We start from the raw sequence: 19,114 nt of genomic DNA on the forward strand, positions 1-19,114 counted from the left end.
CGTCGCGCCGCCGCCGCCCCGGCGGGACTTCCGCTCTCAGGCGCCCCTCCCGCACGCAGCGGCCCCACCAACCGCCGGCCGGGGGCGGGAGGGGGCGGTGTAGGCCACGCCCACCCCCGCGCCGATTGGTTCGCGGTGCCGGTGGGCGTGGCTCCCGCCGGCCGGTGAATGGAAGCACCGCGGCGCGGGCGAGCTCGTGCAGGTGGCGGGGGATGGGGGCCGGCAACGCGTGCGAGTTCTGGCGGCGGGTGTCGGGCCCGGAGGAGCAGCGGCTGCTGGAGCTCCTCTCCTACGGGCTGGTGGCCCTGGGCGCCGCCTCCGCCGTGCTGCTCTGCTTCATCCCCATGCCCTACGGCCGGTACTCCTCGCGGCGCTTCGGCTGGCTGCTGCCCGCCCGCCCCGCCTGGACGCTGCAGGAGCTGCCCTCCCTCCTCGTCCCCCTGGGGCTGGCCGCCTGCGGCGGGGCGGTCGCCGCCGCCTGGCCCAACCGCCTGCTGCTGGGCTGCTTCGCCGTGCACTACGCACACAGGTGCGGCCCTTCGGCCGGGGCGGGGGCCGCCCTCGGGTGCTCCTGCTCGGGCCCGCCCGGGGGGTGGGGGGTGGCGGGGGGCGGGCGAAGCGCGGGTCGGGGTCCGTCTTGATGGACGCGCCCGGCTACTGCTTTCTGGCTGCAGGAACTGAAATTCCGATGCAAACTAATGTTTTTTAAGGAATGCAATAATCGGTGGAGCCTTTTGTGCCCCTTGAGTCAGGGAGCTCCGTGCCGGTGCTTGCGGCGCTGCTGCGGTGACTGTCGGCCGTGTCACAGGCGGGGGGGCACGGGGCGCGCTCCCGGCGGGGTGCACCGTCCTGCCCAGTTGCTGCAGCTCTTGGCGGTGGCCTCCCTTTAAGCAATGACTTGACCAGGTAGTTTTAAAGGACACCGTGTCCCAATATGGGGAGTTCAGCGCTGGATGCAGATATAGTTTTAATATGATAGGAAGTGGTGATGCTAAAGGGTCAAAAAGTGACGTCGCTATGAATGCTTGGCCACCACAAGCCGGTTATCCCCGTGATTTTATGATTCTGTCCTGTGATTACCTCTGTTATCTCCATGGTTCTATAATTCTTATTTTAAAGCTGTGAAACAGTAGATATTTTCCTTCCAATGATGTTTTTTCAACGCAGGGCTTGTTTCGTGAGTTGGACTCAATGATCTTTGTGGGTCCGTTCCAGTTCAGGATGTTCACTAAAATACTAGTGAAGCTTAAGCAGAGTGTCCCGCGTTGCCCTGTAGTCAATGGTATTTCGTAAAACTACTTGGGAGAAGGCGTTTAGCTGCAGCTCAGATACGGTTTTGCTGTTGCCTTCAGGTCTCTGGCAATACTCCACAGGTATTTTGCCACCATACTAATACAGCAGAGGGAGATTTGTCTGGCTAATTTTAAGCGGGGTGTGTGGCAGGTGATACGGTTGTCTTTCAGTGTTTGTTGCAAGAGGCTGTTGCTTTTGACCGTGAATATTCCACGTCCTCACAGCCAAGAGAGACGCAACATATGGCTGGCCTGGTGGCTGACAGGCTTTGCCAAACTCAGGAGTGTGTCTTTACTCCCTCTTTTTCCACTCTTGAGAGTAAAGAGATCAGCTTTGGTGATTAACTCATCTTTGATGTCTGGGCAAAAGCTAGAAATGTGAGGTGAAGGTTTGTACAGAAAGCAGAGCTGTACTGCGGTTCCTTTTTTCCAGCTGCTTATTGCTGTTGCCAGACTGAGCGACTGTTCTGAAGGTGAATGCAGACTGGAAGTAGACCTCTCTTATCCAATTCTGTTTACTGTAATGTAGCGGGCTTTAAATAATCATGTTAATGAATTTATCACTCTTTCTTGAAAGCTGTTAAGGTTTTGTTTCCTTTGGAAAGGCTCCTCTAAAGCAGTAGTCCTTGGTTAGCTGGAAAATACATGGAAGAATGCTCAGGCTTCAGTAGTCCTGTGCCTGTATTGTTATAGATTGTAATAAAATCAATAGGTGATTGGGAGTTGGCTAGTTACACCAGAAAGACCATAAAAACCTTCACCTGTTTTTCTTGTTTGGAGCTTGTTTATTTACTCATGTAATCCCCTGGGAAAAGTGATTGAGATTCCTTTTCCAGATGGTATGGCAGTTGTAGATTTATTGCATCTTGCACAGGTGTCATAGGGAAGACCAAGATTATCAAGACAAAGCAATTAATGTTTTTAAGTGACTTTTAAGGCAAGGAGGAAACTGAGCTCAATTAGGTTAATTTCAAGGGGACTGACTTTCCTCCTGGAAGTGCTGGTGCATTTGGAGTAGAGATTGCGAGAGCTGGCTCATACCAGAAACCCTGGTGATACTACTGAGGGTTTAGGAACAAAGGAAGACAAAAATATACTGTGCTTAACCTCAGCTGCCTTTGCTACTCTGGTCAAAGTAATTGCCTTGGATATGAAGTTCAAAACTTGTGTCATAGGGGAGAGAGGACTGATCTTGTCATTCTGATGAGGCAGCAAAATCAACATTTAGGTGTTAAAGCAAGCATAACCTTTGAACTGGGATCAAAAACTCCACTGACAATTTGGTGAGCAGGATAATTTGGAATACGGATTACAGTTTAGGACATCAAAAGTATCTTTTCTGTTTGTTAATGCAACAATTTTTTCTTTTCTTATTTGCTATAGGGCACTCATATTTCCTCTTCTGATTCGGGAAGGAAAACCAACACCGTTTTTCACTTTTGTGCTAGCGCTTCTGTTCTGTGTTTACAATGGATACTTGCAAGGCCGCAGCTTGAGCAACTACGCAAAATACCCTTCAGGCTGGTTAAAAGATCCATGTTTCATCACAGGTGAGTTAAAACATGTTATGAGAACATTAGGTGTAATTTTCCTTTGTCTTCACAGCTTTTTATTTTTTACTGTAATCTTATGGTCTCTTCAATCCTATTTTATAGCTTTTGCCATCATTAATTATCTTGTTTGCTGTAGCTGTAAGCCTTTTAACCTTTTTTTTATTTTAGAACTGTGAACTCACACTTCCCACAATGTCAGTGCTGGATGAGCTGACTATCATCTTTATTCATTAACACCAAAGTAAATATGGGTCATGCATTTTTTTTTTGGGGGGTATAGGAGCTTAAAGCCTGTCCTGGTTACAGCTGGGATAGAGTTAATTTCCTTCTTAGTAGTTAATACAGTGCTGTGTTTTGGCTCTGATGTGAGAACAAGTTGATAGGACACTGATGCTTTCAGTTGTTGCTGGGTGATGTTTATACTAAATCAAGGACTTTTCAGTTCCTTGGGCCCTGCCAGCGAGAGGGATGGAGGGGACACAGCCAGGACAGGTGACCCAAGCTAGCCAAAGGGATATTCCATGTCATATGACATCATGCTGAGTATATAAACTGGGGGAAGAAGAAGGAAGAGGAGAACATTTGGCATTATGGCGTTTGTCTGCCCAAGTAACTGTTACGCGTGGTGGAGCCCTGCTGTCCTGGGGATGGCCGAACACCTGCCTGCCCATGGGAAGTGATGAATGAATTCCTTGCTTTGCTTTGCATGTGTGTGAGGCTTTTGCTTTACTGATTAAATCATTCTTATCTCGACCCATGAGTTTTACATTACTTTCAGATTCTCAAGTGTGGGGCTTGGTTGCTGGCTGGGGTTAAACCATGAGGCTTTAAATGGAACCAGCCGCATACCGGTTTAGAACAAAGCAGGTTATCCACATTACATGTAGATTAAATGGAAATCCCTTGTTTCTTGATGTCATATGTACTGCAGGTTTGTATGTGGTCAAACAGAAGTGAACAAATTAGTGGAGTAAAAATCCAGTAAGGGTAGCTGCTAAATACCAAGATAACACTTCTGGTGCCAAAAGTCTTTGATGTTGGGATATTTACACGTGCGTGCACACAGACACCAACCCACCCACCCTTGTGATAGGACTGGGCTTTGTCCAAGAACAAAACTGCCCTACAAGGAAGGGCATGGAGGGATTGAACATTCACCTCTATTGGGAAGTGAGGTTACATTTATACTTGAAACCATGCTTATGGATTAAAAAGCTAAGATTAAGTGACAAATTATTGTCTTTGCTCTATTCTTTTGTTTTGTAGGCATCTACTTCTGCCTACTGTCAAAAACATAGTATCCTTTCCCAAGGAAATCTTTACTGAAAGATCACTTTGATCTGAAGACAAACCAGAATGTTTGGCCTTGTCAGTCAAAGGTATAATACTGAGCTGTGTAGATCCCTGATCTGAACCAATGTCGGGGTTTAACCCCAGCTGGCAACTGAGCACTATGCAGCTGCTTGCTTGCTTCGCTCCAATGGGATGAGGGAGAGAATTGGAAAAGTGAGAACTCATGGGCTGAGATAAAGACGGTTTAGTAGGTAAAGCAAAAGCCGTCCACGCAAGCAAAGCAAGGAATTCATTCACCGCTTCCCATGGGCAGGCAGGTGCTCGGCCATCCCCAGGACAGCAGAGCTCCAACATGTGTAGCAGCTGGGCAGACAAACGCCATCACTCTGAACATTCCCCCACCCCTTCCTTCTTCTCTCGGCTTTATATGCTGAGCACGGTGTCGTGGTATGGAATATCCCTTCGGTCAGTTGGGCTCAGCTGTCCCAACTGTGTCCCCTCCCAGCTTCTTGTCCCCCCTGCCCCAGCCTGCTTGCTGGTGGGTGAGGAGCAGAAAAGGCTTTGGCTCTGTGTGAGCACAGCTCAGCAGTAATGAAAACATCTCTGCATTATCCGTGGTATTTTCATCACAAGTCCTATACACAGCCCCATACTAGCTACTATGAAGACAATTACCTCTATCCCAGCCAAACCCAGCACACCCAGTACAATTCTTGTTGTTATTCTGGAGCCAGAGAAAGTTAGTGTTTCTTCCAGATTTCCTAAGCCTTTTACAGCAAGAATAAGTTTTTATCTGTATTATGGTGTTATAGCAGATGACAATAGAGGGCCACTGTGCTAAATGCTGTCATGAATGTAAGACTGAAGAAATTTAAATTGAAATAGATTCTTGCCTGCCAAGATTAGGAGGCAGTACTGCTTGTGCTCTAAAAATGGAAAAATTGAAAGTACAAGGGAATGACTTCAGTGGGCACTGGGAAATTGGATATACTTTTGAAATTCCAGTCTCCTTAAACTTTGATCCAACAAAAAACTTCTTAAATGATCTGTTGATCAAAATTTAAGACTTTGATGCAATGCAAACTTTGTTTCCAGTGTCCTAATTTAGCATCTAAATCAAAAAATATCTCAATACAGTGTTGTAAACAAGTAATGAGTCAGGAGCCATACATCAATTCCTTCTTACTGAAAGATCTTAAATTAAGGTAATAAGAATGTTGCTCAGGTTTCCTTGGGTGTTCTAGGTTTTTTTGTGTTTTGTTTTGTTTTTTTATTTTCAAGCATTTCTGAAAGGGATAAATGAAAATGGTTAGGTTCATATGCCTTCAGTTATGAATACTTCCGTGTATGAATTAGTCTGGCTTGCGTTTAAGTTTTGCATTGTGGGTTGTGGTTTTCCTCTCCCCACCGCGCCCCCCCCCCCCAATGCTAGTTTGCAATATCTACTTAAATGTATTTTTTTTCCAGTACTGCTAATCATAAGCAGAGTGTTGCTTTCATGATGATTTAAAGCAATACTTTGACTTATAAAAGTTATCCTGAAAACTAAGAAAGGTTCTTGGTATACATAGCAACCATTTCAATAGTATCACTCACTGGCTTTTTTGACACTGTTATTACACAAATCTTTCCATAAAGTTTGGTGTGGCTATGAAACAGGCAAACCTAAGACTTGTTTCCTTTATTCCTGTAACTAGAATATCTTTTGGGCTTTTTTATTTTTGTTTTGTAGTGGACATCAACGTAATTGGAACATAGTGGATAGATATAATTGCTATTTGGTATTTATCCCAGCTAGGTACCTCCAAATATCTGCAATTTATGCTTGTAGCTTTGGTCATCTGAAATGCAGAAGTGCTTTATTGTATACTGGATGCTCCCTGAACAACTGGACTGTTATGTTCTAGTTCTTCAGAAACATCTGGCAGTGCCTTTAAGCCTCTGTTTGAAGTGACTAAAATAAAAAATAATTGAGTAGAAGACTAGAAAATAACAATAGTAAGAAAGCATATTTGCTGAGGGCTAGCAAGATATTTCTTCAATCTATATGAAGTTATATATGGAAGGGAAATGGGAGAGTGTCTACAAGTAGCAGCCAAACGAAGTTCAGTAGTTGGAAGCTGAAAGGAGATAAATTTGCAGTGAAAACAGAAATTTGGAGAAATTAGGCTGATTAACCATCATGGGTGTGTGGGTGTGTGTGTTCAAACAATGGATGCATTTGGTCTGTGGAACCTTAGTTATACAGATTGACTGTTTTCAGATGTTTAGGAGTTAATTCTGGGAAAGTAATAACTTATATCTACACTAGCAATTAATTTGGAGCAGCAATACAGTTTTGATGTGGTTCTTTCATGGTTTCTCTGGACAGTATTGATTTAGTTCAGAACACTGAACTCTTCCGTTTTCAGAAGAAATGGAAATGTTCAGTTTCAAACGCAGTACAATGGTTGATAAAACCATAAGCTTGCAAACCAATGTGAGAACAACTTCATCATCTTGCAGCGTGTACCTTACATGTATGTGCTAATAAAAAGCTTGTGAACTTACCAAGAGTACCTGCATGTTTCACCCTTGTGTTTTTTCCTAATCTGTCTGCATCTCTAACTGGAAACTCCTTCCTTTGCTTGCTTTAGCTTCATCAATCTCTTGGCAATATGTTGTATGTCTTTTCTTACTCCTTTAAATCCCCATTCAACTACTTTCTCCTAATGTTGATGGCTAACCCTTCTGTGCATCAAACCACTTTTCTTCGCAGAGGCTGTGCAAAGCAGAGAAGTACCTATAACTCGGAAGGTGCAGGTGATGGAACATCAGAACCTAGTCTGTTGCGTGAAGCACTTAATCTGTCAGTCAGGCAACCAGGCACACATGGCATTTCTGCTTTCTACACGGAACAGACATGGAGGGAGCATGGGCATTGTCTCCATCTGGATATGGTCTTGTGATGGAGGGATGGGGGTTAGTCAGTATCTCTCCTAATATCTACAGGCGTCTGGATGATCCAAATGATTCTGTGCCTTCTTGGAATGACTAACTACACAGTATGACATGAGGCACTGGTTCACCTGAGGTGTCTACCAGGCACCTTCAGTGCAGCTGTAGAAACTGGCCTCCTGATGTTTCTATACAGCATCTGGCACTATGTATTTTCGAAACCCAGAGTGGGGAGGTCAGCCAGACAGCAGTTCCCATACTGTCACTCTGAAAGAGCCTGCAGAACAAGAGCAGGCTCATTTTGCATGAGATTTTTATATGGGCCAGTGTAAAGAGGACACTGGTGCAACAGCGCACCTGTGCTTTTCTGTTGCACTAGTTTGTTTGGTAATACAGACCTAGTTACTGTCCTTCTTATGCAAATGTTCTGGTACAAACCCAGGACTTAATCTCCAGTTTTATCCTGATGAAGGAAAAAAGCCTGTTGAGTTTAATAGCCTCATGAGGTCATCTACGTCGTGTGGTGCATCCTGTGGCTCCCTCCCTGTTTACATATCTGTTTCCCTGTGGTGGAAGCCAAGTCATGCAGGTCATGGTGCGTAACCAGCTCTTGGCTTTGTAGAGTGCAGTCCTGGGACTCTGCCATGGTGGGAATCTGAGGATGAGGACAGTGAAGTACAATGCCCGGAGAGAACAGGCACAGGGAAGTGGGTCTTCAAATTGAAGAGGAGTGCTGTGAAAATAGCCCATGTTCATCAGCTTGTTGTCCATGAAGAGAGATTTGTTTTCTTCTGACATGTGGTAGTTTTCAAGTAAGAGGAGTAAAAATGCACAGAATCAACTGATCTTATGTAGTAATTGGGCACTCCTAAAGCAAGCTCCGGTCTTTTTTGCATTATCTGGAAAGTTCTTAGTAGCTCATATATATTTTACAAACAGACACCAATTTAGAGTACACTAACATTGTCCAAAACTACGGTGGCATTTCAGGGAAATCAAAGGGTCTCTGATTTCCTCAGGAGGAAATTTAGTGTTCTTTCTAGAACTGCTACTACCTTTCAGGATAGATTTTTCTTCATGCCAATACTGAAGTAAATTAGTAGAAACATTGTTTATATTTAAGTAGCATTAATCTGTTCAGAAATTTCCTTTCAAATGGTCTTATGGATAGACATAACTTGCTTATTTAGTTGTATGAATAACATCCCTTGTTTTCCAAGGTAGTCTCAATCTTCTCTGGCAATTTGCAAACTGATACATAATTACTAATGCTGAGAGAAACAAACTATTTTTGTTGCTGGATGCAGTGGGGATCCAATATTCTCTATTGGGATAAAGATCTCTTTTGCAGGGAAAAGAAGTTAAAAATTACCTCTTCCTCAAAGTAGAATTCGACAGCATTTGAAGTATTCTCTCAGTTTTGGAATGCTGTCATTACATGAATTGGTTTGTAAAATCCTCATTACGTTGATCTAATCTGTCTCATGATGGTATAATTACATTGATTATATAGTTGAAAGTATTATGGTAGATTTCCTATGGAAAACACTTTGTGGCATATACACACCTTGATTGCTAATTGAAGCTTCTGGCACTGTGCTGTATAAACAAAAAGTTAAGAAACGTGCTTTTTCTGCAGAACTAAATTCTGCTACTAGTTTTTTAATGTCAGCAGATTGTAAGAAGCTAATTGAACAATGTTTTTATTTATATAGGTAAATATGGAGAAAGCTTTCATGCAGAAACCTCTATTTCTATGCAGAGCAGTCATTTATTTCCTCCTGATCCATGTGGAAGCAGACAGCTAAGTCCTTTAAAGTAAACACAGCCCACAAAGGGCTGAGAGAAGAAAGCTGTCTATCTAATAACTTGTTTGAGAGGCAAGATCCACTTACATCTGCAGCTTCCCTTTGAAATTGGCTTAAGTTTTGGTAAAGTATGCTCTGACAACTTGCAAGATGGCCTTATACCTCTGGATGTCTACTTCATGTCTTTGCTGAGATGGTCGTACTACTGGATTTCTCTGAATTGAGAGCAAGCCATCTGAAAGACTTGAGTGATGGGTGCAAAAAAGCAAAACTTTCTATATCTGGCATGTTCTAGAAGAGCATCATTGGCATTTTCTTGGTAATTTAAATAAAAATTGATAACTTTAGAAGTGGTTTCAAAACAATATAATGGATCTACCCTGACAACCTGAATCTTGTCTGCTCATAGTAACAAGGAACACTGCCTTCAGAGGAAGATTTACATAGGTAACATGTAGCCAAAGACTGAGAATGGAAGGGTGAAAATACTGAATTTCAATCCTAAATTCCTTTTTGATTTATCCCATACAGTTATGGCAACAAGATGTAAGGATGTAGAATGCAACAATAAGTTCAGTTTCTGTGAAAGCCTGGTATAAATCATGAAAACATTTTGTTGAATGACATAAGTAAATAGTGCGTGAATTCCTTCCAATTCTATTATTCCTTTTATTGCATGGAAGTCTGCTGTGGAAACTCTGGTATATTTTCAGTACAAAAAAAAAAGGGAACTAAGATGTGTCCCTCTGGCAGGAATGAGATTGGCTGTTTCTTTGGCTGTTTAAGATTTTGGTGTATTTGTTTTTCTATGTGGAAGTTAGGGAAATAGACACATTACATCTGTATATATGCACATGGATACATTTATATAAGTCTAGCAACACAGGGATAGTACTGTGAGTATATTCTTATCTACAAACCTGTTAATTACTGTGAACTCTGCTGACTTAAGAGCTCAGTGTGGGACTGGGATTGTGCAGGATGTCACCAGAATTGCTTAAGCTGCTTGCATTACTACTGCTTTGAGATAACGTGCCTAACGTGATATATGACTGTGGTTTGTTTTCTGAACAAGCACTTTGGCTCAGTATACTAAAGATAGTATTTTAAATATTTCTCTTCAGGTTTTATAGGGTGGCTGATGGGCATGGCAATCAATATTCATTCTGATCATATTCTCAGAAATCTGAGAAAGCCAGGAGAAACTGGTTACAAGATACCAAGAGGTGAGTAAAAATGTTACAGAAATTTCTGTAGCAATAAAATATCTCTCATGAGGAGAGGTGGAGAGAGCTGGGACTGTTCAGCCTGGAGACGAGAAGGTTCAGCGAGTTCTTATCAATGTGTATAAGTACTTGATGGGAGAGAATGAAGAGGAGGGAGCCAGGCTCTTCTCAGTGGCGCCTGGTGACAAGAGCAGAGTCACTGGGCAAAAAATTCAGAAGACCTGAAATCATATCTGAACACAGTGTTTGACTACCCTCACAGCAAAAACTGGAACAGGTTGCTCAGAGGAATTGTGGAGTCTCCATCTGCAGAGATACTCACAACTGGACTGGACATGGTCCTGGGTAACCTGCTCTAGCTGACACTGCTTGAGCCAAGGGGGTTGGACTACGTGATCTCAGGAGGTCCCTTCCAACCTAAAATGATTCTGTGTAAAGATGACCTTTTAAAGCTTGGGTTTTTTTAGGGAAGATAGTAATTTGTGATACAAGGGGAAACTGGAAATAGTAGTGGTCTATTCAGAGAAGTGATTTCATAGCGTGGGAAACACTTCCCCCCTCCCCTCGCCCTTAAGCCAAGTATTGTAAGGGATCTATTTCATGATATCATGTGGCTTGTGCAAGTCATTTGATTTCTTGACCAACTTTGGCTGCATTTTTAGAAAGTGTTAAAAATGTAACATAGCATCCCACAACTTTTATGAGACTCAGCAGGTAGGTGGAGAAAGATGACCTGAATTATCATCCCAGTGCGGGGGCAGGAAGGGAAGGCAGAAAGTACTCAGCAACTATGTGTGGCTGGCCCATCTTAAGCTGTCCCACATATGAAGAGGGAGGGATCTTAGGTAACTGGAGAGCAGCTACTGCCATAAGAGACACATGGGGAAAAGAGGACAGAAACCCAAAGGAAGTCAGGCACTATAAATTCTGGCCTTCCTGGGAAAATGAAGAATATGAAAGGACTTCTTAAGGAGCCTATTGAAGTGTTAAAGTTTATTGACACTTCTGGAAATGTTAGATTCTTCTAGGTATATTACACTCGGTGAGAGCGTAAAAATAATAGCTTACCTCTGAATTCTGCTGTTTATCTAAGTGTTTTCCTTTAGCTGTTGCTTTCTTAGTTTTTAGTGAGATTTCTTAATAAAACTGGTAGAACTAGGTATATAAGGCAGTGGACTTATTCGTCACCAGGAAAGGTAACTTTTAACAGATGCAAATCCAAGTGCCCATGAGTAAAAGAACATGAACATACTGTATTATGTTCAGTGTACAAAAAAATTCTGAAGGAAATAAGATATTTGCTGCATGATCAGGAGGAGTTGATGTTGTTGATATTGATTATCCAGTTTAAGTGCTAGAATTCTGCTTTTGTCACGAAGGTGAAGTAAATTAAAGCAAAGTCAAAGCATGTCTTTTATTACACTTGGCAAATACTTGTTTAGGCCTGCTGCTAAAGCACATACCAAGATGTTACCAGTTTTTACACTAACTTTGGAATTAGGGTGAAAGTTCTTACTTTATAAAATTCCCAGCAGGTGAGTACTGATTGTTCATGCATAATTGGCTGTAAAATACATTTAATGTGGACTGCCAATTACTTCTTTCATGGAGTGTCAGGGCCAAAGCAGTAGACCTGAAAGTGGAGGGGAACAAAAGGGCAACACATTTTAAACTAGAGGATAACTTTGGAACTGTAAATTAACTAAGAATTTAAAGAATTAAATTAATTAAATTATGTATGTTAACTAACCCTATGAATATTTTCTGGGACTCTTGAAGGGGAGCATATTTTCTATTTTTACAGGATTTAAGAAAGGTTTAGTTTATGATCAAAGAGCTAGTTTGATATCAGTAATTATTTAGAGGCATGAACTCACTTCTGATGCTGATAAATCTGCTTTTCTTTCATGATTTGAAGAGGCAAAATGACGCTGGGGAAGGTCTGTCTATAAATGAGGTATTAAGTAATGCTTCATAGAATAGCTTGAACTGAAAAACTGGATTTAAAAATCGGACATTAGTGATACAGCTCTTATTTGACTTACAGTGAAAGATAGCATTGCACATCTCCTAGATTAAGGTGCTTTTAAAATTACTCTGTCCTGCTTTCAGGAGGAATGTTTGAGTATGTCAGTGGAGCCAACTTTTTTGGAGAGATCCTGGAATGGTTTGGGTTTGCCCTTGCCTGCTGCACCATTGAAAGCCTTGCATTTGCACTGTGTACACTTTTCATCTTGGGTTCAAGGGCAAAACAACACCATCAGTAAGTGTTTGTGTCTTATAATTTCTGTACACTTCATTTCCATTCAACAAATTATGCCTCATTCCATAGGGATGTTGCACAGCAAGTCTTGTGAGGCTGCTACTGTAGTGGAGAATATGATAGAGAATACTTTGAGTAGCATCAAGCACTGCAGAATTTCAATGGGAGAATACTGAGCATAAACACACAGTGTGTACAATGAGGTAGTCAAAATAATGTTTAAATGACCATAGTTCATTCTGGATCTGTAAAGATTATAGAAAAGTTTGGGAAAATTGTTTTAATTGATAATACACTATACTTCCCCTTGCAGCTCAAACTTGTTTCTATAATACTAAAATTTGAAGTTACAGAAGACAGAAGGATCATAATTTGAGAAAACTTGTTTCTTGAAAGAATTGCCTTTAAGGAATAGCATGTTTAGAAGAATTTGATCACCTTAATCTTAATCTAGTTACTTTCAGTTTCCTGCTTAGATTCTTGTGCTGAAACTTAGGGGTATAAAAGCAAATAAACATGAGTATATGGAGGAAGTAAGTTGAAAAAAATGCAACTGCTAACAGTCTGTCAGGGTGGCCATGGCTCTGTCTAGTGGAGTCTTGAAAACCTCCAGAAACAGAGGTTTTCCTGCACCTTGTTTGTAGTGTGTTCCAGGTCTGCATTACCCTACCAGTGAACAAGTTTTTCCTACTATCCAACCTGAACCATCCAAGCCTGTTGCCTGTGACCATCTTTCCTTGTTTTACCACCAGCTATTACTGAGAAGAGTCACAGGATATCTTGGGTTGGGAGTAGCATCTGAAGGTTGTGCAGTCATCTGGTGTGACCTGCTCCAACCAGGGCTAACCGCAAGGCTATACCTGGTTGCCCAGGGCCTCATCCAGTTGAGTGCTGAGTGTCTATCTCCAGGGGTGGAGGCCTCAGCACATCTCTGGCAAAGCACTGGGACAGGAATTTTCTCATTCCCATGGGGAAGAGGTTTTTTTTTTTCCTTATGTCCAGCTGGATTTTTTCCATGTTGCAACTTTTATCCCCTGCCACTTGTCCACTTGCTGTGTGCTCCCAGGAGGGGTATGGTTCTGCCTTCTCTCCGACACCACTGTAGGCAGTGGAAGACTGCAGTCAGATCTGCCTCTTAACTTCTTTTCCAGGCTGAACAAGCCTAGGTCCCTCAACTTCTCATATGTTCCAGCTATGCAGTTGTCTTAATGACCATCTGCTGGATTCTTCTCCAGCTTGTGGACATCTTTATTGCACAGGAGGCCAAGAGCTGGAGGCAGTAAGGCAGATGCAGGCTCTCAACTGCTGAATAGCACAGAATAAGCACTTCCCTTGAACTGATGCTCTATACTTGTAGGCAGGCCAGTATGCAGTTAGCCTTCATCGTTGCACAGACCCATTACTGACTCATGTTCAAAATGTTCACCAGGATGTCTGTCCTTTTGTGTAGAGCTGCTAGCTAGCCAGTCAGTCCCTGGTCTCCACTTCTGCGTGAGGCCATTGCGTTCCAGCTACAAGACTTTGCATTTCATTCATAGTTTTGCTCCATTGTCTCCCCTTCCAGTACCCGTAGGCAGCAGTAACAGTGCCCCTTAGTCCCTTCCTCACCAGACTAAGCAATGTCAGGTTCCTCAGCCTCTCCTTGTATGATGTTCTTCAGGCTCAAATTCCATTGCTGGTTCCTGTCTGTTAAGCCTTGACAGCACTCTTTCAGAACTCTTGACTTAGAAAGCATTATGAAAAAACTAAACTTCATTAAAGGAAGTAATTTGCACTAAAGAAAAAATGCATAAAAATGGAAGGGGGGTACAGAAAAAACCCACTAAACAAAAAACCCGAAACACGCTAACAAATCTGTGTAAGTGAAGAAATAATTTTGGTGTAGTGTGTTTAGTTTGAAAAACTTAGATAAAGGGCTGAAAAGGATAAATACTGTAATGCTGATATTCCACAGCTGCAGGTTAGCATGCATTTTATGTTTTGTTCTCTGCTTATTCCAGCTTTATTCTTGCAGTTAGCTAATTAATAATATGAATACCTGTACCTTGGAGGAGCCCGGATGAAGTTCATTCTTTTTTTTATTTTAAAGAAGCAGAGGAATAAGTACTTGAAAATGGGAGTAAAATTGTTTTATAAGGTGACCAGACAAATAATATTTGGTAGTGCTATGCATTTATTCTCTTAACATTGTCTGATTTGAAAGCAGTGGTGGTCTTTGAGGGGGATTAGCAGTAAGGTTAGTGTAATGTTTGCCATGTTAAGTTTGATTATCCAAATCCCGACTGGAACTGAAGATGTTTCTATCTAGAACAGTGACTGTCATCCCAGTATGTGGAGTATCCCCTGCTTCCATGTGAAGTCATTGTACAATTTGATATGTTAGCCCCTTGGATGTTTTTTTTATATTATTTTTTCCCCTTGACTGCTAAAATGCGAATAGTCAGGATGCATAACAACATACATTTTGAAAAAACAGGCTATTCCTTTCCTGTCTGCTTTCACCACATCCGTTGGTTTGATTTCCCACTGCTGGCAGCAGTAACTGTTTCGTTCGTAGTTGGTGATTAGATGTCATTAGCATGGGTGTGGTAAATGGCAGTTTTCCATCCAGAGTAGGTTCTAAAGGCATTTTTTCAGTTTGTATCCAGAAAATACATGGATTAAATTGAACACATTGTACAATTACTTAATTACCTTGCCAGCATTTTTAAGACTCAATACTCATTGGATTTCTGTCTTTGCTTTTCAGATGGTACCTTGAGAAATTTGAAGACTACCCAAAGGGCCGAAAAATTGTGATCCCTTTTGTGTACTGAGCTGTGTTTTTAATACTGTTTTTGAAATTGATGCTTTCTGTAACAGATAATACTTTACAGGTTAACAACATAGTCTGATCATTGCTGTGACAAAGCCTTTGCATCAGTGCTGCTATTAGTTACTACTTTTCTTTTTAATGTAAACCCAGAATCTAATGGACACAGTGAATAGGAACAGAAATGCTTTTCCAGCAGTGGAGCATCATCATAAATACATGTTAGGCAGTGTATTTGAATTCACATCATGGAACCTTCTGTGTAGGATTTCTGGTACTTCCTTCTCTGCAGGTCCACTTGATCTAGACACGCTGTCCTGAGGATCATGCTGTGAACCAAATCATCCTCCCTGCAATCTGAGTAGTGTGTTCTGCCTGTTATTTGCCTGCATACACAAATAGGGTTTACTTTTTTTTTTCCTTGCCTTCCTAATCTTTTCTTCCCCCCATCTGCATTTCCAGGAGAACTGGGTGCAGACCAAGGACATTAGATGAATGTAGTTGCTGTTAAGTGAGAAACAGTGTTATTCCTCCTCTTTGCGCTCTTACGCAGGTATGGACACTGTATAGATAATACTTAATGCCATTTACATAAAGAGTTGTAGTGCTACCTTTCCCAAATAATAGATTAAGATTGTTGTCTACCTCTCAAACTTGATAACCATCTGATAACGATCTCAATATTCAATGTGTTTTCTCACTCAACACTATTTTTGGAAGGCATTCTTTATTTGGGATACTTAGGCCAGTGTAACACTGTTAACAATTGTGTAAGTCTTCTAACTTACTATATAAAGAAGAAACACCTTAAGATTTTTACAAAATTCTCTTACTATTCTGTTTAAAAAAAAGTGTCTTCCTTCTCCTGTTGATAATGGTTTAGATGATTTTTGTAATCCAAAAGTCTGGAATCTGTGCTGCTTATTTTTATTAATGTCAGCTCTCATACCATTACATTTTTGTCCCGAAGGACTCCAGAAGGGTTTCAAAAACTTAATAGGATCCCAAGCATACTGACTTTGGAGTTTCAGGCACATCTGTGTCCTTTGCTGCTTGTGATATTAAAGAGTTTTTTGGAATTGCTGAGAAAAGAAATCTAAGAAATTAATTCTACAGAAAATAAAAAAAAAAAAACCCCAAACACAGACAAAACCCCAAACCAAGAACCAAAGAATAATAATTAAAAAAACCAAAAACCACTACAAAAGCAAACAAAAAAAATGCCGAAACTGCTGTTAATATACTTCGGAAATCAAACTTTTACCAAGTGTCTTCTGATCTGTTTACACTTTCTATGTTGGGTTATGTTTTTCCGAACAAATTGGTAATATGTTTGCCAGATGCAGACTTTTCCTGTATGGTATCGCAGTAAGCTTTGTCTAAAGCTCAAAATTCTGTCTTCGCTGTTGAGTTACTCTTCTGTAGTAATCAAAATAATGCATCTGGTGAACTTAACCTTTAATATCTTAGATATTAGTTAAAAAAAGCACATTTTGGAAATGAGCTGTGAAAAAAAGGACTTTGTGACCCAAGCTTCTGCTTAACAGTTGTTTTGTCCTCTTCTTCTTCCTGCCATGTTTATACAGTACTTTCTTCACTGAAGTCTTGGCTATCAGTAAGGATTTATTCAGTAGTGTAAGTGTAACAAAAAAATCTGTTATTGACTGAATTAGTTAAAGGAAGGCGGAGAGAGAAACTGACAGTCCTGCAGTGATGATAACTTACCATACTAACTAACCAGCAACTGCTGGTTGCTCCTTATGTTCACTGGGATGATTGATCCTGCTCTCAGCCAATATTCAAACAGAACAGCTTTGGGAGAACATAGGAATACCCCGTTCCTTTGACACCTTACTTGATTCTGAAATTGTTTAATAATTTCTTTAGTGTTTGCATCCTTCCTTTAGTGAAGCTTCTCCTGTTGTTTTAGTTATCATGCTGTAATTTGACATTTGATCCTAGCTGTTTTGATGAACACTCAGTCATAAAGTTCCCTGGGGAGAGGATAGTGGGGAGGATGTTTTACTCTTCAATGCTAAAGTGGAGTTAGTAGACAATAAAAGTTCAATAGGACCACTTAAAGCATATTCTGAAGAGAATTTTAGAAACTAGTCTTGTATATTGAGATGCTCCCAAACCCTCCCACATGCCCATGGCAGTTTTTTAAATCTTGATATCAAAATCATCCAGCTATCAAAATTGTTTTAGGGGAAAAAAATACACTGTTCAAAGAGCACTGCCTCCTCTAGGTGTTTAAATACCTGCATAGCTTATGGTGAATTAATATCTTGTGTCTTTAGGAATATTTGTTAAAAAATCACTAATGGGACAACCAACCAGTAAAAAAAAAATCTGGCTGCAGCACTTCAGTCTGTAATCCACCACCTCCTTTTACATTTTTCGGCCTTTTATGAAAAGGCAAATCTTCTCTTAATAGTAAACAATAGGAAAGAATGCATAGTGTTCAGTATGTCTCCTTATATTCAAGAGCTGTAGCTCTCTGTAGTCAGTAGTATTTATCATAGTTTACAGAAAATCTGTACTGATGCCTCAGTTATGCTCTTGTGCTATGCTTCTAAATATTTATCATGATAAAAGTTCAGCTGGTTTGCTCACATAAAGTTAATTTATGGCTTACCTATAGCAGGATAGGGGTCTGAAACTTGATGCTCTGACAGCTTATCAGTGTTCTTTCTGTTGTTACAGAAAAGGAAAAGTAAAGGTCTATAAAGTGTGAATGTCAGTGCCTTTAGGAATTTCAGTTAACTGGATTATTAAAAAAAGAAAAAGAGGAGATTTCTGTTCTTTGTGTGTTCATATTTTATTTTCTTATACTGCTGGAACCTTAAGTACAGAATTTGAGGATGTTCATTAGAGAATATTATGAGGAGCAGCTGAGGGAACTGGGGTTCTTTAGTCTGGAGAAAAGGAGGCTCTGGGGAAACCTTACTGTGCTTTACAGCTACCTAAAAGGAGGTAGTTGTAAAGGTGAGTGTCAATCACACTCTTCTCCCAAGTAAAAAGTGAGAGGATGAGAGGAAATGGACTCAGGTTGCACCAGAGGAGGTTCAGATTAGATATTAGGAAAAATTTCTTTACCAAAAGGGTTGTCAAGCATTGGAACAGGCTGCCCAGGGAAGTGATGGAGTCGCCATCCCTGGAGGTGTTTAAAGCTGCGTAGATGTGGCACTTAGGGACGTGGTTTAGTGGTGGGCTTGGCAGTGCTAGATTAACAGTTGGACTCAATGATCTTAAGGGGCTTTTCCAACCTAACTGTTTCTGATTCTTGCATTTCAAGGCCAAGGTACACTGGTGAAAAGCGTATGATCAGCTTGGTCAAATGCTAGAACCACCTTTTGTTTAAACAATATCCCATTTATTTGTCATACTTCACTCGTGCCCCCTTCCCCTTTAAGCAGCCTTGACAGAATTTCTCTATTTGAAAATATTTGATACTGAAATTTTGTTCTTGAAAATACATTGTATGAAAATGAACTCCGTTCTGCTGATTCCAGAAGGAGAAAACACGTATGCTTGCTATTGTATAATATCTGTAGCAATTTTTAACAGAGACACTTCTATTCAGATTGCCTACATCTTTCCCAGGAATCCCTTACTAATAAAATATGGTTTGCACTGTCTTGCTTGAATACTTTTTTCCTGTTAATAATCCTTGCTATAACTTGTAGGGGTTGACCAAGGCTTTTGTACCAGCAATTTCATTATTCCAAATGAGGACTGTAGTAGTAAGGTTGTATTAGAATAACCTAGATATACGTGAACTTGACAAAATGGATTCAAAGAAATTATTAAAAGTCACAAGATATATTTGTCTAGTGATAGATTCTTAATTATGTAAAACAAAGTATGTAATGTCCTATGTTCGCCGTTAGAACAAAGACTAACAGGAGCAGGGGCTACTTATTTGTG

At 41.0% G+C, this 19,114-nt stretch overlaps 1 protein-coding gene across 1 annotated transcript; it reads left to right on the top strand.

Annotated features, from left to right (window-relative positions):
* Window positions 1-169: 169 nt before the first annotated feature.
* On the top strand, window positions 170-18,825 carry SRD5A1 (steroid 5 alpha-reductase 1). The gene is made up of 5 exons (XM_055705963.1): window positions 170-529; window positions 2,676-2,842; window positions 10,008-10,109; window positions 12,222-12,372; window positions 15,122-18,825. The coding sequence occupies exons 1-5, from the start codon at window positions 213-215 to the stop codon at window positions 15,186-15,188; spliced, it is 804 nt and encodes a 267-aa protein (XP_055561938.1). The 5' UTR covers window positions 170-212; the 3' UTR covers window positions 15,189-18,825.
* Window positions 18,826-19,114: the final 289 nt, after the last annotated feature.

Source organism: Falco cherrug, chromosome 3, assembly GCF_023634085.1.
Source record: "Falco cherrug isolate bFalChe1 chromosome 3, bFalChe1.pri, whole genome shotgun sequence".
Lineage (NCBI taxonomy): Eukaryota > Metazoa > Chordata > Aves > Falconiformes > Falconidae > Falco > Falco cherrug.

What these genes read in the sequence shown, in the direction of transcription:
- SRD5A1 (XM_055705963.1), top strand. Translation starts at nt 213, where the DNA reads ATGGGGGCCGGCAACGCGTGCGAGTTCTGGCGGCGGGTGTCGGGCCCG. An exon ending in TGGTTACAAGATACCAAGAG is followed by an intron (nt 10,110 to 12,221) that starts GTGAGTAAAAAT and finishes TCCTGCTTTCAG; the next exon opens with GAGGAATGTTTGAGTATGTC. An exon ending in AGGGCAAAACAACACCATCA is followed by an intron (nt 12,373 to 15,121) that starts GTAAGTGTTTGT and finishes TTTGCTTTTCAG; the next exon opens with ATGGTACCTTGAGAAATTTG.